At 39.9% G+C, this 23,568-nt stretch overlaps 1 protein-coding gene and 1 pseudogene across 1 annotated transcript; both read right to left on the bottom strand.

The window, feature by feature from the left end:
- Positions 1-454: 454 nt before the first annotated feature.
- On the bottom strand, positions 455-13,784 carry LOC116674414 (serine/threonine-protein kinase ULK1-like; annotated as a pseudogene).
- An 885-nt stretch (positions 13,785-14,669) lies between these two features.
- Positions 14,670-22,781, bottom strand: LOC116674415 (adhesion G-protein coupled receptor D1-like). The gene is given in 11 exon segments (XM_032506894.1): positions 14,670-16,142; positions 16,224-16,316; positions 16,543-16,584; positions 16,680-16,806; positions 16,890-16,981; positions 17,158-17,224; positions 17,773-17,839; positions 21,238-21,391; positions 22,299-22,381; positions 22,384-22,409; positions 22,555-22,781. Coding segments are annotated over 11 exon segments (996 nt in total). The 5' UTR covers positions 22,704-22,781; the 3' UTR covers positions 14,670-16,046.
- Between the last annotated feature and the right edge of the window lie 787 nt (positions 22,782-23,568).

The following is a 23,568-nucleotide window of genomic DNA, read 5'->3' on the forward strand; positions in this document are numbered from 1 at the left end:
ACTAAAATCCCATTCAAGTGTCAACATTATTATTGCAATGCAGTCTATGATGTAAATCTATATGACTTATATGTATAAGGTCAAACATACTTTCATTATCTTCACATCCACTACTCTGCTGTGATGAAAAATAGAAAAAAGCAGGCACATTTCCTATTACTGCTACACATTTGGTCATCTCATTCAAAATATCCAGGCTTTTACAGTACACATACACCAAAGCTTTAAATACAGAGTATAAGAACAACTAAATAATCATTGTTTCAAGTACAACATTTTTAAAATAAATTATTTAATCTGATTATTCTATGTGCAAAACACAAACAAGCACCATTATATACAGTCTGTAACAAAAACAAAACAAATACTTGAACAATTTACCTGATCCAAGTATTCAAACAATCATGACATTTCAACATCTTAAAGAACTTGTCCAAAACAGGACTTCCAGACATTTCTGTGCATTTATGTACGTGTGGCGTGTGGGATAAGAGCAAATGCTCCAGTGGTCATTTCCTTTAAGACAGATCAAAGTGCTTGTGTACTGACAGTCTAGGAGGATCCATCTACATTGAGGGCAGATGGATGAGGCAAGATAATGCATTTGTAGAGCTCATTGCTACTTTTAACTCTGCAGAGCAGAAAGGCGTCGCTCAATACACTGCTTACCTGAGAACAGAGAGATTAAAAAATAAGATTAGAATACAGTCTTGTCAAAACCTAGGCAAACTTACATGAGGAATCCATATGTGGTCTGATTCTAGCATATTAAACTACTATATTGTTGTTTGTGTGTCACTGTGCTGCCACATACATTTATCAATGCTGTCAATGTCCTTCTGCTCTGTGATGATCCGGGACAGACCCTCCATCAGCAAAAGGGCTTTGTGGTAGCGCTGGACTGATGCGGTGCCATAGTGGAACATCTCATCTAGAGCAGCACACTGTACCTGAATGCAGTAAGAACACACACACACATTAGGGCTAAGATAAAGTTGCATACTGGATATATGCTGGAAGGAACCTGATTTTAAGTGAATATCAACATCCCCTGCTGTGAGGTGAGCTCACCATGTGCACAGTGTGGCTGTAAATGAGCTTCTCTGCTGTAAGTCCATTGAAGCGGTCCATAAGCTTCTGTTTGTCAAGCAAGAAGGTCTGCAGGCGATGGTTGAGGGTGCGACAGTACATCACACAGCTCTTGTACAATTCATTCAGCTTCCTGAGCACTGCACAAAGGAAATACAGTATGCAAATACATTTCATTATTCAGAGATAAACTGACCCTTGTCATCACTCTTTAACATGGAATGTCAATTCTCACTCAGTTAGACTACCTAGATGGATCACTGGTCTCTTCACAATTTTAGTGCTTTCAATTTTTTAGACCAGTGTTGCCACAGTCAACTGTGGCAACAGTCTAACAGTCTAAAAAAACTTAAAAAGGACAACCGGTTTACTGTGAGTCAGCTCGACATTGATAGTAGTGGGGATCTTGTTTATTATGGCACGAAAGAGAGCGAGTCAACAGTGTTTAAGGGCAGCATTTCCTCTACAACATACTGCCCGACCAACTTCTTAAACTCTCCCCCACTTACTGGTTTTGCACCAAAGTTCAGCTTTTGTTGTTTGGGTGGTGGGGGACCTCCTGCTCCCTGCTTCGCACCACCTGGACTTGCTTTGTATGTTTGACTGCAAAGTGCTGCGACTCCAAATGTTTTTACAAATTTGACGTAGTGTTTTTGTAGCTAGATAGCACTTTGTTACCACCAGCACAGAGTGTACAACGGACCTTAATATTGCCATCTTTAGCTGACACAAACTCAAAATAGTGTATTTCCAGCTAGAAACCCGCACCCTCTCCCCTCCCCCCGTTTAATGTTTACATTTGAGTCGCTGCGTGGTACACGTGAACTGTCCTCACGCTGAAAACATGACTAGTTGCATGCGTGACTTCACTACCCGAGACGCAAGAATACAGCAAAAATATATTTTTTTACTAAGGAAAATGGCAAAAATGCAGTAGTAACACATTGTGACTTGGATAAGTAACTTTAATCTGATTACTGGTTTGGAAATAGTAACATGTTAGATTACTTGTTACTGAAAAAAGTGGTCAGATTAGAGTAACATCACTGACTGTAACACCCAAAAGCTCTTGTTCTTCCTGAAGGACTACAAACTACAAACATTTAACAGGCACCTTTCGAGTCTACAAAAGCAGAGTGCTTAGTACTCAGAACCAGAGGTCACTGGTCTCACCTTGTTTGACTGTAGCAGAGGGGAGAAGTTTGGCCTTGTTTGATAGTCTCTTTAGCATTGTGAAGTGCTGATGACAGAAACTCTTCAGCTTTCATGTACAACACTAACTGCTCTGCATAGCTGGAATATGCACATAAGAAACAGCAGTCATTCCCAAGCACATTTGTGAAAGAAGGGACCTATTGTTTATAAACATATATACATGAAGAAAATGTACAAAAACTCTCACCTCCATTCTTTACTCAGGAGGCTTATTTGATCCGTTACCAAGCTCTGCTCTAGAAAAGAAACATCAGGACTGCTGATGGAATCCAGTGCAGAGTCCTTGGAAGAAGCCAATTCCATGACACACAGGACAAAAGCCAAAGTGAATCGCAGGTCACTCAGAGCATCTGTATGAGCCTGCTGTGAAAGGAACACATACTGTGAATGCTGAAACTGTTGATGTGAAATCTAAATTTGCATCTTCAAATGTACATTAATACTGTAACTTCAAAACAACCTGGAGGGTTCACCTCACAGAATCGTCTCATAGTACTCGTCTGTACCTCCATCAGTGTATCTTCTGGGAGATCTGGAGGGTGAAAGACCAGACTGCTGTGTGGAGTCGCGTCCATGGCTTCAGTCTCACTGTTTCTACGGCTTCCTTCCCGGAGAAGGCGACTGTTCAGTAACCAGGCTGAGTTAATGTAGCTGGGGGAGCCTGCATTTCAGACAACAACAAATACAGCTGAACCCTGAACAGAGGAAATACGGGTAATGAAGAGAGCATGGGAGTAACTGATGTAACTGATGTGGGAGTAACTAACGTGTTTTAGGTGGACTATAACAAGGTGGCTCTTTTTTATGTGTTGTTTTATTATTATTTTGATTTCAAAGCTTGAATGTAAACAATCACAGTGTGTTATTTTAGCCACCCTGCTCTACATATGGACGCACGCTCCACCAAGTGAGCGCCCGTTTACCTCAAATTTGACCTGGTTAACAAGGGCTCTTAGTGCTTGTGTTTTGCTTTAGATTATGTTAATTGAATAACTACACCTTACTTAATTTGCACATGTGGTGTAAATTAACTCTAAACTGGTGAAAGAAGTTCATAAGACAAAAGAATACAGCCTCATTGGAGGCTATCAGAAATTTACTTAATTTAGGGACTTCTCACAAACCTTCTACAACACATGCTAAAAAACTGCAATATATAGACAGTAAGTTAATATTCACATTAGAACATCTACCTGAAAACATCCTTGTGGTATCAGGAGGTGTTTCCTCTGGACAGAGAAACCATAGTGAAAATCGTAGGAGGTGGGCTGTCGGAGTATTGAAAGCCTTTATGACAACCAGTAGGTGGAGCTGTAGGAGAGAACTAGAGTTCAGGTCAAATGTCTAAGATGTCCTTGAGAAGTGTGTAGCCCAGTAAATGACATGGTCATGGTCATAGCAGTAGATGCTTCAAAATATGCACTTTGTACTTCTACATGTTGCAAACATAACACTTGACCTTTCCTGTTATTATGTGTGTGGTTATTTCACAATAGGTATTGATTTCACTATCACATAAAGCATTCCCTTTGCATGAGGGTAATTCAAAATTGGCTGTAAAATATATACCCATCTTTTCTAAACTACAAAAACAAAAGTCTTAAATACTGGTGAACGAAGACAACAGCATCAGTAGAAAATTGGTCCTATTTGTTCCAACAGTACCTGCCATATCCATGATTTTCTCACAGTTGAGGCTCTCGTTGCTTCCCTCTTCAAAAAGGTGAGCTCCAAAGGCCGCCTTCAGTAGCATGTCAGACAGCTTGCCTGCACTCAGTGATCTGGACATTTTATACAGCCACAGACACCATCGAGAGCATTAAATAATTTATCAGACAGTGCACAGTATCTTTTATACCGTGTGACATCTGTAGGTGCCACATGCCACATTTTTATATGAATTAAGTCTTTAGTAGATGTGGATTAGTGAGGCAGACACATACACATTCACATTTAATTCCACTATCTAAGGATTTTGTAGATTATATTATCATATAACATTATATATATATATATATATATATATATATATATATATATATATATATATATTCATAATATATTAACAATAAATCGGTCAGACCTTTTAAAAGGCCCACTGTCATTGGCTGATTTCCTGCTGAGGTGGGTCTGGGAAGCAGGACATGGGTCAAGGGATTGCAGGTCTAGGACTGTCCTCCTTCGGTTTGGCATTCTTGAATTAACCCCCTGTTTAAAAGCAAATAACAGTTTTGAAAACATATTTTATGTACTAGCACGTATACCGTATAATTAGGCGATCAATTTGATTCTGCTGTGTAAGCTGTGTGAAAGTGTAATGCAATAGTTACTTTTGCTGTTATGAAGAGAGGCAAAACCAAATTGCACCAGCTAATATGTTGTGTGCATTGTGAAAGAAATGCGCATGATAGTGTGTATTAATATAGATGTTTTTAGATGCCGACCTTGGACTGGAGGTGTCCTGCATGTCAGGAGAGCCAGCAAGCCGTCCAGTTCTTGTGCTGAGCGGGAGAATCTGCTCTGAGTCTTTGGGTAATTCCCACTAGAGTGCAGAGTATTATAAAGATTAAACCATTGATGTGAGTCAGGCCGAGGGGAATATTGGTAAGAGAAAATCGCAACACATCACCACAAAACAACTCATGCAATGTATCGTACATGACATGTTTCAGATGGTGTCATTTCTGTTAACACCCAAATGGCTCTGGTGGCCAACAACAAGTGACATTGCCTGACAAATTTCCATCGGAGTTTTAAGCTGTAGGAGTGTGACCTAGAGAGTTGCCGTAGAAGAGCTATGCTTAACAAACACTCCCTAAATAGGTGAAACAGAAGCTGATTGAGGAGACTACCTAGTGGGAGGACTGCAGGGTCGGGCTCCTCCAACCCCTGGGGAGTTGAGGACAAAACCTGGACTTGGAGCTCTACAGCCTCCACATTGTGGGGAGGTGCTGCTAGCACAGCAGAGTGTGACCCTGAATGACATGAGAGATAGTTAGAAAAGACAGAAAGAATGGGTAATATTAAGACACTGAGGTGGGGTGGGGGCAGAGATAGGCACATGCCTGGTGGAGCCTTGCATGCCGACAGGTTGCAGGTTCTGTTCAATACGCTGGTAGTTTTGGATTTGAGTTGGGACAGGAATGGGTGCTGAGGGGCTGCATTTACGAACGATTTCAACAGGCTTGCTGCATAGATGAAGAGGAAAGGAATTGGACACAAAGGAATGTCATTTTTTTAAATCATTAAAAATAACAGTGGAATTCACAAAAACGTAAAAGCACGTTCTCAACCCATAATTTGTCATATTGGACATAAAATGAATACAAATATGTTAGGTTTAAGCTTTAGAACACTTTATCTTTTACCAACCAAAATCTGAACCTGCCTGCCGTTCTCTTACCTAACAGGCTTGGAAGGAGAGTGTAGAAGGGGCGAGGGTGGAGGGTCTTTCCTGCATTTCTGAGTCCTCTTTCAGCCACTAGTGAGCTCCTTAAAAATTAGATTTGTTAACTTTGTCTGCACATTGAAAAATATTTAATAACATTAATTTAGAAATATCTATAAACAAATCTGTTTTACAAAATCTTTTTTGTACATATAAAAAACATCACATTCATCATCATATTCTTAGACATTATGGTCCTGATGAACTGACAAAGATATTGTGTACCCGTCTGAGTGACAACTCACCCACTGTATATGAGGCAACTCTCAATGGGTGACCCAACTTCGACATCACATGTGCACTCGCCTACAAAGCCATTAAATAAAATAGTCAGACTCTTTTTGCTGATAAACAAACAATCAACAATAAAAAAGAATTACAAATATCTATAGAGTAAGGTTTACATGTCTTACTTAGAAACTGGGCAGGCACCATGACATAGTCCTCTGTGTAAGTGAGGTATTCCTACTGTCTTCATTGGCTACATCTTTCAGCAGGAAGCCGGGGGTGTCCAGTGTAGGGAAATACTGCGCTTTGGGCGGAGCTCGGCATTTCTCCATCGGAATGCTAAGAGAGTGTAAAATAAAGAACTGTTTAATATCATAACTATGGTAGATTACAAAAACCTAATACACTATGAGCTTACTGTTTTTATTTAAAAGGACACTTCACATCATTGACCAAGTGATTTTGTTTTATAAAACCACTATAAGAGGTGAACACACTTGAGGAGAGGCCAGATGGGATGTGGAGGAGCTGCTAGAGGAACTGACCCGAGCCTGAACTGGGAAGGGGACCACGGTAGCTGGAGAGCCTGTCAAGAAAACATACATAAAGCAAACATAAATGTGCTTGCAGTAAAACCCCGGGTACAGCTCCTTTTATTTATTCTGAGTGTACAGCAACAAATAAGATACAGTCCTTACATTTCTTTGTGGATGACTTCGTCTCCAGAAAGGATGGTGAAAAACTCATCTGCAAATGTAAATATTTATATGTAAGAGAGGTGTTTTTAAAATGTAATTATGAAAAGCAGTTCTGAATGTTAAAAGGCAGAGGCATACCAAAGCCAATCCGTTCTTTGTAATTTCTCTGCAGCAGCCCCAACAGCAGGTTCTTAGGTTGCTAGAAGTCTCCTTTGGGATGCTGAGAAAGAGGGAAAACCATTAAGTGAGTTAATTTCTAACATGCTGTTTTATACACAGTATGTGTAGCTTACATGTTGATTTCATATTTATTTATTACTATATTCATGTTTTTTACTTCAGTGTGTTCACTGGTTTTGCATGATATATGTGGTCCTAAAATAAATAATATTTAGGTCACTTGTGTTTCATCAGATCAGAGAAAATGAAGTGATTTTTAATCTATTTTGCGGCTTCAGTGCATAAACTCTGAGGCTATCATGACACAGACAGTGTGTGTGTGTGTGTGTGTGTGTGGTGTGTGTGTGTGTGTGTGGTGTGTGTGTGTGTGTGTGTGTGTGTGTTGTGGGTGTGTGTGTGCGTGTGTGTGTGTGGTGGTGCTATGTAGACATGTGAAAATGTACTGTGCAGTCACTAGCTGCAGCTTGAAGCAGGTTATATATAGAATGACAAGAAATAACAAACATGCCTCCTCACACTGCGTCTTATAAAGTGGCTTTCTCACTGCAAAAGACAAGCATGGCTACGAAACCAACACAGGCTGGCAAAGTACATCATAAAAACAGTGGAGAACAATCATAAATCCCTTTGAACCCTTTCCAGGTCCAGTTCTGAGCATGAGTGATCCAGTGTTCAAAATGACTTTAAATAGCCAGGAGAACTGATTGTAAGGGCATTTGTCAAACTATATCAACTCACGTTGTGCATGGACAGCACCTCGTGTAGAGACATATATCATGGGCAGGACAACTCGATTTAGTATCGCAGATTATCATAGATTTTCAAATATGAACTGTGTGAGAGTGGCTTATGGGGAAAGTTCTCGATGATCAGCCATCAGGAGACTGTACACGTTTCTTGCACATATAGACTATTTTTAGTGGTGCTATGGGCTTTATTGAGTGCTAATTACCCATATGTGTGTACATATGCCTGTGTATGCGTTTGCAAGTGGTTTGGAAACTGTCCGTGTGCACTCCAAACATCATTCACATACATACAGGTCACCCATCAGCAAAGTGAGTGCAGAGAGGACAGCTCTTCCTGTAAAGCCCGTTTACACCCGTCTATCATCTTCCTGTGTGTGTAGTATAGAAGTGTGTTGACATGGGGTCATCCACTAACCTGGGTAGGAGGGTCCTGTTGCTTTCATAAAACAAACGGAGCTCTTGCGGGGTGCTGGCCTACACACCACAAACACAACACACAACCACACACAGAGTTACACTTGAATGACTGCTCACATGCGCACACACCATAAGCATATGCGAATTAAGGCACCGGCATCCTTACAACATGCATTTATATAAATTATAGTGTATAGTGGAAGCTATTTATTTGACTACATTAACACAAATGTTTAAAAAAAAACAGTTATACCACAGAGCATATAATCCTAATATAAATAATGTATGGGTGATCCCATCAAGGCAAAGTAGAATGCTTAGAGATGCCAGCAAAGTAAACAGCAGCAGAGCAGCTCCCACACTGACCTTAGGATTTATCTAAACTAACAGACCTGCCCGACAGAAATAGAAGTCAATCTTTGCTCTCATTCTCAGAGAAAATGCATTCACTGAACATAAACATAAATAACCTCAATAGGTAAAAACAGGTCAAACAATGAAAAAGAATGTTTCTTCTTCTTCACTGATCGCATATGAGGATAGAAATGGACTTAAGACAAAGAAGGTACCAAAAACGAGACAAAACATTTGCATGTGTCTATTCATATTTCCCAACTGAGCTTGCATTATGCAAATAACAGTTCAACAGTGTCATCTGAGCAGCCACGTCAACAGGAGAAAGTACTACCCAGGGCTGTGAAGCAATATTTGCTTTGGGTCGGGAGAAATGGCACCCATCCATTTCCTCCACGCACCCACACCCATCTATAAACAAGATGCTTTCCTACAAGTAGTCAAGCTGTTCCAGTATTTTCCAACTACTAACATGGAGATCAGGAGAGTGTCACCTAGCAGGCAGGTGGTTTTTAATGTTGCAATGTGGATCCTGTTTCTCTGTGTTGTAAAAGGGATGCATCGTGTTCATTTCGTGTTTGACAATGATTTCTTCATTTACCTTACACCTGAAAAGAGTGATGTTACAGTTTTTTTTATCTGCATGTATGTGTGCAACGCTTTTAAGTGCAACTTACGTAAAATGGTGCCTTTCCAGTCAGACACTGGTAGACAATAGTACCTATGCTCCACAGATCAGCCTTGGCATCATAGTTTGGGACATGATGACCTCAGGAGCCGTGACCGGACAAACACAGTTTACAGCTTAGGGACACAGCACACAGTACATACAGCATAAAAGTAAGAGATCTTAATACTCACCATGTACATAGGAGAGCCACACAGCGTGGCCGCCATAGTGTTTGTCTGGAGATGACGTGCAAACCCAAAGTCAGCTGGAAGGAGAGAAATAAGGTGAGGGTCATACACTTTGGTGTGTATGTGTGTGTGCAGTAACAATTAACTAACATCGCCATCAATTAACGCATTTTCACAAACACATTACACAGTACATTTACTTCTTCTAAGTCTGCATTCACACAGCCTCCGTTGGCCCTCAGACGGTGCGGCAAAAGCACAGGTCTTTCCATTGATTTTGAACGGTGGTAGCGCAAGACGGGAAAAACACAGCGGCCCGGCTGCAAAAATTTGACACCGACTCAAATTTTGGAGAAACGAGCCCTACGTTGGCAGTCAGTTTTTGAGGCGGTGTGAGAGTCCCCTAAAGTAAACAGGAAACATCAATGCCTTCGCTGCCACAAGAAGGTTTTAGAAAACAAAACACACAAGCACTGAACTGGCCAGGAGTTGTGAAACAATAATAAACAACGAGCACAGATAGGTATTGCTCATCTCTTTTCTTTTTCTTTTCTCTCCGTAAAATGAAGCTGCCATCAAGTGTGGTCGGAAACTTGAGATCTATAAACGGGACGGAAAAAAGTAGTATAGTCTAAAATAAATATGAATATAGTCTACGACATTGGGGGGGTCTAAAGAACCCAACAAGACACAAATGGGCCGTTTCAGGGACCTTCCCACCATCGCACAACCCTGCGGAGAATCGCCGGATCGCTTTTTTTGGTCGGAAAGCAGCATAATACTCTCAAAGGAAGTCATTACCTATCTTAAGGCATGTATTGAGGGGCTGGACCTGCGCCCCTCTGGGTGGCAGAGCAAAATGTTCTGGGGTTTGAGGTCTCTGTGGAGGATGCCTTTGCTCTGCAGGACCTTCATGGCCTGACCGATCTGCTGCAGGAATACTCGGATGGTGTCCTCACTTAATGTGCCCTTAGCTGCGGGTCAGAGGGATGAAATTCACAAGATGATCTAGGAGGAAGTTAGCATGACAGTACACAGAAGGTTTATCATATTGCATGGTATGTAGACACACACTGTCTGCATTTAATCCCAGCATGTTGGCCCCGCCCAAGTGCCATAGGCACAAACGTTTACTGCCGGTATAGCATCTCAAATGTGTATATTTTAGGCTTTTTCTAGTATTCTATACATTGAACAACATATTTTTGGATTTTTGGACTGTTTCAGCCTTGGTTTGGGAAATTGTGATGGAAATGACTAATTAGGAAAATAATCAAGAAATGAATATAATGAAAATAATTGTTAGTTGCAGTCCTTGATCTTACTTAAAATGTGAGGTACTTGTTTGTTTCTACACTCTCACCAGAAACTCCCATATAATATAAGGGGAAGATGATCTACTCTCATCACATAAGCGTCACTGCTCTCAAACTTCGTGGAAGAGAATTTTGTTTACGAGGGGGCTTCATTTGGATATTAATGTCAAGGCCGTCAGACATGCTAGCACCCCCACACAGCCCCCTTCCCAGTATATTCAGTATTTCTAGCTGCAGTGTTTTTCCATCGGAGCCCAGGGGATAAGTGAGTGGCAGATGGGTGGGGTCATGTGGGTGCTCTGTGAACCTTGCCAAGAGTGACTGAGTGTGTGCTGCAAATAGCTGGATATGTCTCCTTGGCAGGGACACTGAATGAACAAGTCTACAAAATAGGAGATGCTGGCAAGGTGACAGAATTAGACTAATGATCCATATTAGTATTTGAACAGACACCAGCGAGGTACATTCAGCCTGAGAAAAAATCAACCCCATCCCCTCAGCTGTGTCATTATATTTGGAGCAGGTTTTGAAACTTGAGGCAGGGGACATTTTTGGTGCATAGCCTATGAGAAATGAGGAGATTTTTTTTTTTTTTTTAATCATTCTGAGAATTCAAACTTCACAAAAAAAAATAAAAAAAATCACAAAACTGAAAATAAAAGCCGGGAGTTATTTTGGCCCCTCATTTGTACTGGTTTCTACATCATTTATTCGGAAAAGCCTTGGGGGGGATAACTTTAGGGGTTTAATTTAATCTATGTTAAGCACTTGGGAGAATTAGGAATCATTTATCCACTGACCTGTTGTAACCTTATTCTATGGTTGTTCTGCTCTGCCTCCTCAAAATCCTATTATTTCTTCAAAACACTGAAAAAGCTTAGCCAAGCCTCTTAAAAGCCAAACTGACCTGCCAGTGCAACAGTAAGCTGCTCCAAACATGTTTACAGATAACAAACTCTAAGTGTGATCCTCTAATTCAACACTGAGGAGTGTGAACGTCCTCTTGTTTGCTTTGACCACTGGTGATACAGAAAACTTTACAGTAGTGAGACCTGAGCTATATTAAGCGCTACAGGATGTAGCAAACTTACAGTGAAGGTACTCTGCCAGGTCGCCTCCATTGCAGTACTGAAAAGTTGAGACAGACGAATCTTAATAGAAGCTTTGATAATGTTGCCCTGTTAGTGAATGTGATTTTTCATTTTCATTTCCACAGAGGTGGCCATTATATTTCTCACACAACTCACCTCCATGACGAGATACACACATCCTCCCATTTCCTGTTGAGAAAACCAGATAGATGCTTATTATTATTTTCAAAAAGTACAGTAACTGGAATAAACTTAGTGTGAAAAACACGTAGAGAGATGGGGAATAATTAATCCATCAATTCATTTCTTAGACTAGGTTAACACTTTTTTGGCCTGTAATCAGCTGCGCTTCAAGAAATTCTGGGCCCAGTGACAACAGTTAACTCAGGGTCTGAAACTGTACCCCATCATGGCCCCTATCCAGCCGCCCCCCAAATGACTTAGGACCCATCCCATATTAGGCACTCTGCTTTCATTGCCATTGAAAAAGTCACAGAATTTTGAGGTGACATGTGCTGGGGCAAAAGAGTGACAAGTTTAGGGTGTCTTTTATATAAAGTTATAGCTAGTAGAGTCTGTGTACTAAAGAAACCTAAGAATTGTTGACCATGTGTACTTTTGTAATAATAACACACTGTCTATTACTATGCAGTAAGTATCAGTTTACCAGATAATAGAGGGAGCAGGTTGTGCCGATGCCAGGTAACACATTGCGGTCCACAAAAGGCTCTGACTTCAAATGTATCATCTAAAGTCGTTAGCCTTACATGCTGGTGCCTGTCTGCTGTGAGACTCTACTCAGACTCTGTGTTTCATAAGCCATTGTCCGGCTGCACCCTGCCATCTGTCATGAATAGTGAGAGATCAGCTAACCCTAGTCTGGTGTATGCCAGGTGTCAGTAAAGTGAGAGGAGGAAAGCACACACACACTCAGGCAAACTCACATCTAAGCAAATAGTTAATTGCATGTGCTGTGTGGGTCCTCTTTCATTCCTCAGACATTCATTTAGTCTATGGCATTTAGTTAAACAATATCAATATCATGCTAAGAAATTGCTCATCCACCCAGGTTTCAGTCTTTTAGAATAATGTCTTTGAATAAAGAACACTTTCATTTAATATTAACTACAGATCCAGTTCAGGTCACTGAGGTTACTAGTAGAACCATGAAAAACTACAACATCCGATAACCAAGTCTGTATCACGTGGACTGGTGACGCTCAATGTCGAGGCAACATGTCAACATATGCAACATGTGGCAGCAAAGTCGCCAGTACTGCACCTGTGCATTGCTGTGTGGTTACTCAGCATATATCTGTGATGATGTGTGTGACAGGTGAGCAGGGAAAAGAGAAGACAAGCCATATTTACCTGATAGTCAAGTAGTCTGACAATGTTTTCATGTTTGAGTTCCTAGAGGAGGTGAGGGAGAAATATGAGTTAAAAAGGTACACAGAGAGACTGACACAGGATGTGGGTGCCAACCTAAAAAGTCAACTTTAGTACCTTCAATATTTTGATTTCTTTACCAAGAAGAGACTGAGATTTGGCCAAGTTTTTCTTGTTGATACATTTTACAGCAACTACCCAGTCACGTTTCTTGAAAAGTAAAATAAAAGCAGGATATAAATACACAGGACTAACATTTATCAAGACAAAGACAAGACAAATCGGTCTCAGATGAAAAACTTACCTCTTTATGTCTGCCTTTGAACACAACTGCAAAGGCGCCGTGACCAATCAGGTCTTTCCTGTTGAACTCAAACTTCCCAACAGACTCCATGAATAATATAAAATAAATGCGTTCAAGTATCAAGAGGTTGATTCTCCAACTGAAAAAGACGTACAGTCCCACGACTCTTCCCTCGTGCCGGTAAATCCCATATCATTGATGGAAAATACTATCAACACACGTGACAAGCTTCATACTCGAAGAAAACATCGATGACAACATGAAGAAGTTTCTGTCAACACAACAAGTTAAAAACAACAACTGTGTTACAAAATATTAGCAACCGGCTGTGACTTTTAACGATTCAAATTAGTCCCTGTTACTTTTCTAGAACCGGTAGAAGTTAAAAGCGCACGTTAGTGTTGTGAACGCTGTTTGTTTTTAGACACTGAGCGCAGATATTGTTGTCTTGCTCACCTTTCTACCCATGCGTTGCCCGAGTTATTCATATCTCACGGCGAGCATGCGCAAACAGACAGGCAGAGGTTTGATGCTGACGCCTTCACGGACAACTCGGAATTCAATAACTTCATTTAGCTAGGCTTCATGTTTAAACCCCTGTATCAAGAAGCAGCCATTTTACAAATTAGATACTGTCGTGGTTGCTGAAGTTTTTATTTTAGGTATCAAGCAGCACAGCGATTTTTTTTATGCGCTGGTACGTATGCTACAGTTTTTCGAACAGTCAAAAATGATAACGCTCAAACAAAGATTACCAAAATATTAAAAAAAAAAAAACATATTCCACATACAATAAAAAACATGTTCACCATCTCTATTCCACCACCTAAATCCACTAGGTGTTATGTGTAAATATAGTCCAACATTTATCTGAAGCTAGGATGAGGGTTGCTTCAGCAGTCCGAGTTAACCAAATCAAGTGGAAAGTTAGTATTTTTACTACATGTCCTTTGTGTTTGTCTGGACTGTTTTCTTGAGGTTCAGTGGAGACATGGGAAATTGTGAACCTTTCCTTTAACACTTCTCTCATCTGGTTGTTTGCATAATGTAGGATGGCTCCATATAAGTCACATTGACAGCAACTTTTAGGTTTGGGTATTCTTCAAAGCCATCCTTACCAAAAACTGATTAATAATCATGTAAATCACAGTTACAAGCAGGCACGCACAGCACACCACGCACACACAGACACAAACTCACACACAGTCTCTTGTTCCTTTTGTTGCTTTATTTTCAAAGCATTGTATTCTGTGTGTTTGTGTATAGACCAAACAGTAAAGTGTTAAAAAATACAAATGTGAACATCATGTAATAAAGACAGAACAATTACGCAGATTTATTGTCAGAAACGATTTTATAATAAAGATAATTGGAAGCACAAACCATAGTACCATAAGACAACAATCATTAAAGGCCATACAAGCATATTGAAATATCTAAATTTAGATTTGACATGAAAAGTGAGTGCAGAGTGACTGACTTAGAGTAAAGGAAGCCTAATGTTGGTACAGTGTAAGATCAATGACATTATAAGTGATGTCATCTCCTTCTATTCTCACAGTATTTTAAGAAATAAAAGCAACAACCTTGTAAAGTCCCTCTGTTGTAGAACATATTTCATTGTACAAAAAAATTTAAGAAAATTGGAAAGAAAATTGCAACAGAAATAGCTAAAACATAAACTTCACAGAATTGTGTCCAAAACACAGCCATTAATCACGATTCCTCAAAAAGCATAACATACTGCAGCTTACTAAGATGTGAGGTACTGCAAATATACCAGTTCATTTTGAAAGGGAAAACATACAAATAGACACAGAATTCAACATGAGAACATACCAATTGTTGAGCTGTGACACTTTGCAGAAGACATGATAGAGAATTCAGAATCACAAAATAAATAAATACATTATATCAGATTTACATAGGGTTGAATTCACTGCTGCTTCAGCCATTGTTATCATGCAGTTGTTGTGTCCCCAACATTGGATTAAAGCTGTAGGACTCAGGTGAATCTTGGAGAAGTTAATTCAGGAAAAATAAGCAAATTTGTCCTTTGTGATGGCACGGTCACAGTAGGCTTGTACCATGCCAACAGTTTTGTTGTCATTACTTAGAATTCCTCATAGGGGAGGCAGATACTACGCACTATAGCTTTAAGGCTTAAATCTAACACTATATTTAAGGAAAATAAACAGCTTTCCTTGGTATTTCTTTTTAACCAGCTGCTGGCGGTGGCTTCCAATTGACTGAACAGACATGAAAGTGGTATCAGTCTTTTCATCTAACTTTCAGCAAGAAAGCAAATAAGCATCAGTTAAATAAACTCTTGCTAATTACTAAATCAACTGCAATATACAGATGTCAGATGGAATCTAGAAGCTCCACCACACAGAGCATTGATGCTGGACCCTAAACTACACTCCTGTACGCCAAGACTCACAATGACATCCTCAGAAATCCCTGTTCTTGTTTTTGGGAACACAGTATGTTTTTATGAGAAAATAAAAAGGCACAGTCCTTGGAGTCTGTTTGTCTTTAAAGGAGAAGCTACTATTCAGCTACAAAACACCTCCCTTGGTCTCACTTTCACTTGAGCAGATGAGTGTCTGATTCATTACATAACATAGTGGGAGAAAACTCTAGCCAGTGTTTGTCATTCTACACTAGTGAGCTTCAGACTACTCTCCTGTCACGGACAGAAATGGTTCTACACAGCGGAGAGGTCAATACGATTAGCCGAGTTGGTGCTTTTTTCCCATGTGTTCATCTTCGTGGGAGTCACGCCCTCCTTGTTTCCATTCATCTAGAGGATGGGAAGTAAAATGTTAGACTCAGGCAGTTAACAGTTGAGCAGCTCATTTTTGTTAACACCAGCAGCACTTACAATGTCAGAGTTGAAAGGCTTCACATTGATGTTTCGGATGGAACTGCTGGTAAGAGACCACACCTTGGTTTTGTGTTTGAAAGCAGCTCTGACCTACAGAAAGATGCACAGCCATACCAGAAAATGGGGACAAATGTCAGGCAGAATACCTCTTATCACCCTAAATCACAAATTGGGGCTGCAGCAGAGAACATCGTCCCTTCCTTGCTAATTAGAATACTTAAGATAAATTGATGGTTTAGCATGTGTACAATTTTCTATCACAAGACGTGACAAATCAAAACATAAAAACACAAATCCAATATGTTTAGCACCATACCTCAGAGTTGAGAAGACAGTGAAATAAGAAGACAAAGAACCCCTAAAGAAAAAGGAAAAAATGTCAACTTTAGCATAATTTTCACAAATGGCTGCAAACATTTTGGAAAAGAAAAAGTCCCCTAGTGAGGAACTTACTTGTAACGAGTTGAATACAGCAAAAATATACAGGAAAGGTAAAGAGTGTGTGTTGACAGCAAGAACGCCAAAGATCCAGGAAATGCCGAGTATAGGCAGGAGCACTGCCACCGCCTTCACAGTCAGCCTAGAAACAAGCAAGAGACAACATGTTTAAATGATTAGCTTTTGATAAGAAAACTGGTCTGATCGTGAAAATAATAATTTCACCTGACTGCGTTGGCGTCTCCATGAACCTTGTAGCTCTCTCCACTGATTCGAGATATGATCCTGGTCACGGATATGAGAATGCCAATGTTCACCTGGAAATCAGAAAGGATGTGAAAAACATTTTACACAGGAGCACAGGAGAGATTATTTTGTTTCTTTCTTCCTCAAATAGAATATACATCTACAATGAATAGAGATGAAACTGTAGTTTGAATTATGTTGCAAATTGGGAACTGTAAAAAATTACAAATGCTAATTGTTTTCTCACCACAATGACAAAAAGAGCCGGTGCCACAAATGCCCAGATGGCCCCATTCGTCAGCGACAGCCAACAGCTGAGAAATCAAGGACAAGGAGCAAGGGTAAAAAAAGAACAAAATGCTATAATGCTGGAATGTAAATCTGGAATGACATGTATCGTTACTGTTGAACTTAAAACTTCTGTATGACATTAAACACATTGGATGATTACAATTTCTTCCACATTCTTTGGCAATAACCCCGAGCTTTGAGGGAATAAAATTAATTTCATATAATCATAGGATTTAATTTTTTCAAAGTGCAGGCCATACTAGAACTAGGCAATAAAAATCTAATTAATTTTGACCAAATGCATCAGTCAATAATGCAGCGACATTGTAGGGTAGACTATTGGTGCTTTCACAAAATCCTAAATAATCACCAATAATGTGGATACAATGACTAAGTGGGTAAAAGCAAATAATTAAACAGCTTAGTAAGTCTGGTAAGTTCAGAGAATGACATCACTTTACTGTAACGTAGCCTTTAAAACCAGGAAAAGACACCTGTGTCATATCATGATATCCAAAATGTTGATGTCGACATAATATTGATATATTGCCCAGCCCTAGGTCATACTTACTTGTCAACCTCGCCATAACTGTTCAGAGCTGATGTCATGGATACCACACATATTACCAATGGAGAGCCTGATGAAAAACAAAGAAACACACACACGTTACACATTCACTAAACATGTCACACAGTAGCCATGACTTGATTCACATGCTATTGAGCCCTAGGGGCAGAAATGTGATGTGGGGCCCATTGACCATCTTTTTCTTCAACTTCCTTTGCATTTTGCATGTACCCTGTAGCCTGCTGTGTTTAAGTACCAATCAAGTACAGTCCCTTCAAACAGCATTAGCTGTATCAATTAGTTTGTGGTTATTACAGTACATCAAACAAAATATATTTATGAATATGCATCAAGTACAGTTGGTTCTTTCCTTATAAAACCAACTTTTTAAAATGCATTGTTTACATCTATGTTTGCTTGCTAGCTGTCTTCCTCCCCCTGGCATTTGTTAGCACATTGCTACATTTTAATGTCACCACTGTGTGCTTGTGCATGTGTATGTGTGCCATCACAATATGAACAAAATTGGCACCCACTCTCAAAACCCTGCTCCATAGCACTACTTCTGGTAAAAAGCTCCACAGAAAACTTCTACAAAACAAAATTGACCCACGCTTAACCTGCCCCTGTGGACCTGGGCCCGAGGCGATTACAGCTAGATTAATCACAGCGTTAACACACGCCACATTCTAAAACTCCTGACACACCAACCAGACAAAACCGACAGAAATGTCAGTTGGACTGATCAGTTTCCCTGAGTTGGTCAAAAAAGTGACTCGGAACGCACCAAAGCGATGAGACGTAATACGTCTCCATAACAGCTGGTGGCACTAACATGTGTTGTCACCCAAAAATAAAATCCACAGCTGATTGGATGAACGCGTCACGTGGGTCTGGTTTCTCCGGAAATTCAAAGCCAGACTGTCATGGCCAAGGGGGTAAGTGAGTGTCCACGATTCCTAGCTCCCATGGCGCCATTTTAATGCCACCAAGCACTCACCTACTATTTGCGTTCCATTGACTACCATTCATTTTGGCGCCACTTTGACAACGAATAACTTTACATCTGAAGCGTTTAAAAACTTAAGTTGTCCATTGTTTATTTTAAAAGAGACACAACTATGTATTTAAGGCTCCATTTCCTTATACCTCACATTATGGCTCCATAGCAGACATTTTTGTAAAAATCGGCTAACGATTGTGTCATCACCAAACAACTTGCTGTCGCATGGTCGACAAATCACTGTATTGTCAGGAAAAACTTGCAGACAGTTTTGACTTACATTAGCTGTTTAGGTTTAATTACTGTTAACTAGCATGTTAATTAGCAATAATCAGCCTGCGCCTATGTTATCTCCTAACATATACCTACGCTCTCCTACTCTGCAACATTTGGAATGATTGAGATTTATCTTGGCACAGCTACCAGAAGACTTAAAACTTTCAGACAGGTTGCTCACGTCACATCTACATCGGTATGCTCAGTTGGAGGCTGCGAATTAACGCTCAGCACTCAACGGAAAAGTGCTTCTAATATCCTTCACTGGTCTCTGTCCAGAACAACCAGATCTGTTGGTACATTTCTTCAACTGTCTATGGTCATGGCGGTTTGTTGAGAATACAATGTCATAACTGGTTTCTGCTAGGATTGAATATAAGATCTCAATTCTCACCCACCAGTGCATCTATGGAAATGCACCCCCCCACCTGAAAGAACTACTCATCCCTCTCACTACTACACGATCCCTCCTCTCAAAAAACTCCAACCGCCTCCTTCTCCCCAGAACTGAGCTCAGCACCATGGGTGATCGTGCATTCTGCTCTGCCGCTCCTCGGACTTGGAATGCCCTCCCTGACCATCTGAGGGCAACACAGACTATTGAGACTTTTAAACATTTCTTTTTAGCAGAACTTATGAGTTTTAACCTTGCACAAAAATGTCATCGCACTATTTATAGATATTTTACACTGATGTTTTTTTACCTTGCTTTTATGATCTTGCCTGTAGCACTTTGAGATTTGTTGAAATGTAAAGTGCATTACAAATAAAATGTCTTATTATTATTATTATATTATTATCATATTTTACTATATTTTACTCTTACTCTATATTTTACTTTTTCTGAAAGCATTTTAAGCGAGAAATAGGCCATGCAGTTGCTGAATCTGTCTTCATTTCGGATTGACAAAGTTCAGTTTAAAAGATTTTTATCTGATTTTGAGAGATTTTTCTAGTCACGATCATCCCGCTCCTCATTCCAGGTTTGCAGTCCACCAATCAGATTGGTCATTTGACTCTGCCTGCCGGCAGTGCCTGCCTTCCAACTGAGCATGTCAGGTCAGCCAAAATGAAGGCCGACGGCCCTCCAGACCAATCTGGACGAACAACGGCACGAAACACACCAAACAGACTCGAGTCACCAACCTTGCCAGACTGTCTGACAGACGATTTTTATATGGTGTGTTACGGCCCTTAGATCAACAAGACTGGAACCAAAAGAAATATTTAGGAATAATCTCAAACCACTTATAGACCTAAAAGTCTTTTCCCAAGACATACATTATGACACATCAAGGCTGAATAGTGATTACAACATAATTCACATGGTATTTCAACCTTCACAGTGTCATCTGGAAGTATGCCTCAGTTAATTTTAGCAACCAGCCTTGTAGCCCTTTCAACCCTGTGACACTCATTATATTGTCCAACATGGTAAACTCCACCCATTGTATCACCTGTGCAAATAATTACTAAAGTTCCCTGGAAAAAACTATACTGCTATACTACAAGGAAACCTTTACTTTGAAGGGGGAAATGAATGGAAAATATGTCAACAGTTTTCAACAAAGCTGATAGCAGCCGCAATTAATTATAAATCAAGTATTTTACTTTTATGTATAACAGCTACACTTCTAACCGTCAGACAAGTCACAGCATATAATTCGTAGCTGGCCACACAAAATGAAAAATCACTCTGGACTGAAGAAAGGAAGTAATAAAAAAGGGATCGTTTTTCAACTAATGGGTTCAGCATGTGAAGGAGAGACTGCATTCCCCAGCAGCCACAGACAGTATACGAATGTCCCAGATTCCTTTTATCTGTCCATCAAACTCCAGTTCACTCAGATCAGAGGAGGCAATTGTTATGCTGGAATATGCAACTCCGAGCAAATTTATTCAACAGGGTCCGAGTCGCTTTCTTTTCGTAAGGAATGTTTGACCAATAAGGTCATTTAAAAATGTCCAAATAATATTTATGGTAATGGCCTTGCATTAGGTAGAGGCAAGAACAATGGGTGAAATCACAAACAATACATTAGGATGACAGTGTATTCTTAAACACACAAACAAGAAATTGACACACAATAAAACAGATGTCTTTGTTATATTCTGAAGCCAATATGGCAGATATATCACCTGTGTTTTCCATCTAACATTAGTAATTAAAGAGTGCTGAGCAGACCTACCCCAGCCAATGCCATAGTAGTAGAAGTGCTTGCTGCCCTCAGAGCCAAACACCTTGACCACCATACTGTAGAGGTGGAGGCCCTCCACCAGCATCCAGGCAAAGGCACTCAGAAAGAAGAAGTGAAGCAGGACAGCCATGACTTTGCAAGGCAGCTGGGACAAGAGACAAGAGACAAGGCCTTTTACCATCATTCCCTTCCTTATTTTCTGTGTATGTATTTTTATTCTTTAAAGGAATTTATTTTAATTTTAGATGTATTACCTTTCATTTTCAATTTTAATCATTTAGTGTGTCTTTAACTTAACCACATTTTACAATTTACACTGTATTACACTTCATACATCATCTTGGTCATCATCTTACACAACCTCTCATTATTATTCTAATAATCTTATTAGAATAAATGGCGAGACACTAATCCCATTACCCTCACCACAATAATCATCGTTCATTTTATCACTCATCATCATCATCACCACATTTGTTTCTTTATTGTCTTCAACAAACTGACAGGCGTCTGGCTCCGCTATCGGCTGCAAAGTGACCTTAGGTTGCAGAGGTCACTGAACAAACTGTTATCCATCATGGATAACCCGGACCACCCTCTCCACCCCACACTGGTCCAACAGCTGAGCACTTTCTCTAAGAGGCTCCAACAGCTTAAATGTTGCACCGACCGCTACAGAAAATCATTCCTACCACACAATTTGTTAACACTTCATCACTGAGTGTTAGATAAGATTCAGATTCTGCACTTACTGCAACTTGTACAGACATAAGTTTTACTTACATCTTTATAAATATTATTTAAGTCGTTGTACATTTTTGTTCCCAAATTGTATATACGTTTCCACATTCTCCACTTTTTATTTTTGTCTTCATTTTTGAATATTTGTCCTTGTATTCTACCCTATTTAGTATAATCTGTATGTGTGTTGTGTGTCTGATATTTTGCTGCTGTATCACTGTAATTTCCCATGTTTGGATCAATGAAAATCTATCTATCTATATTAACATTAATCATCATCAACAACATTATGTGTAGTACTGTGGATGTACCGTGCCCGGGTCGAAGCGAGCGCTGATGAGCAGTAAGATCTCAGCCACCAGGATGGCGAAGGACAGGTTGGCATGGATGTGTAGCGTTGGTTACGAATGGTACTCACTGACCTGTAAAGCAGAAGCAGCAGCACAACATCACATTAACTTGTTCAAGCACTTTGGTCATTTCGGTAATACAACTTATATAAAACATAAAAGGTAAATGTTTTAAATACAGATGTGCAGTAAAGGTTGTTAAAGTGATGATACTCACGACAGAACTGCAAAAGTGACAAGAGTGATGGCAAGACAGAAGATGGATATTGAGCAGCCAACATAACCGATGGTTGATAGTGCCACCCTGTGGCCATTAGTGAGCTGTGTACAGAGACACATCACCGTTAACAGTGGACAAGACAACATGTAAAAACAGTATTATTTTTGCCGACATGGTACAGTATGTCGGTACATTGTGTCAAGAACGCTAGAAAAGCTAGTTTAGCCTGTTTTATATAGCCTGTATCATTCCCTGTGTAGTTAATGACGATGAACACAATACTGTCTCTATTTCTCAGGCAGACTACTCTCCAAGACTGGGCTCCCTGTCAAAAAGTTTTAGCAAAACGGTTTAAATCCTCCTGTGTAAAGAATAAAACAAAGATGGAATCAAAACGTTTCTAAATGAAAAGTATTCACATATTTTGTGTTGTTTTTATTTACATGATGTTTTGAAAGTTTTTGATGGACGTTTTTTCACCGTAAATGTGCAGTCAGTTACTTTTTTGTTATGATTTTGAGAAATTCCGTTATTTTGTCCAAGAAGCTTGAGATTGACACACTGTGTTTCTTCATATGCACATACCCATGCTGTACAGCCTCATACATGATGTTGTTTTGGAGTTCAGGCTATTTTGAGGGTCGGGTTGGATTCTCCATTAACTGTCTTCACGTGTGCCTTGTCATTACAAGGCAGAGGAGTCTCAGCCTTCCAGAAAAAAGGGATATGTGGGATGTTCCCTCGCAGCTGAGCGATGAGCCAGCCCACTAATTAGAGACTGGCTAAGGGAAAGTATAGCATCAAATAGACTTCTGCTCCTTAAATAAAGCGCTGGCCCACTAGCTGCAACAAGAAGTCCCAATTTTCTATTTAAAGAAGCCGTAGTGGATGCTGACCATACTCCCGTGGCACACAATCTTGGATAACAATGAGTTAGACTGTGGTGACAATGTACACGTTTGCCATTCCAAATTGCTCCACTTGCAGATAATGTAAAAAATCTAAAATACT

This window comes from Etheostoma spectabile, unplaced genomic scaffold (genome assembly GCF_008692095.1).
Source record: "Etheostoma spectabile isolate EspeVRDwgs_2016 unplaced genomic scaffold, UIUC_Espe_1.0 scaffold00000200, whole genome shotgun sequence".
Classification (NCBI taxonomy): Eukaryota; Metazoa; Chordata; class Actinopteri; order Perciformes; family Percidae; genus Etheostoma; species Etheostoma spectabile.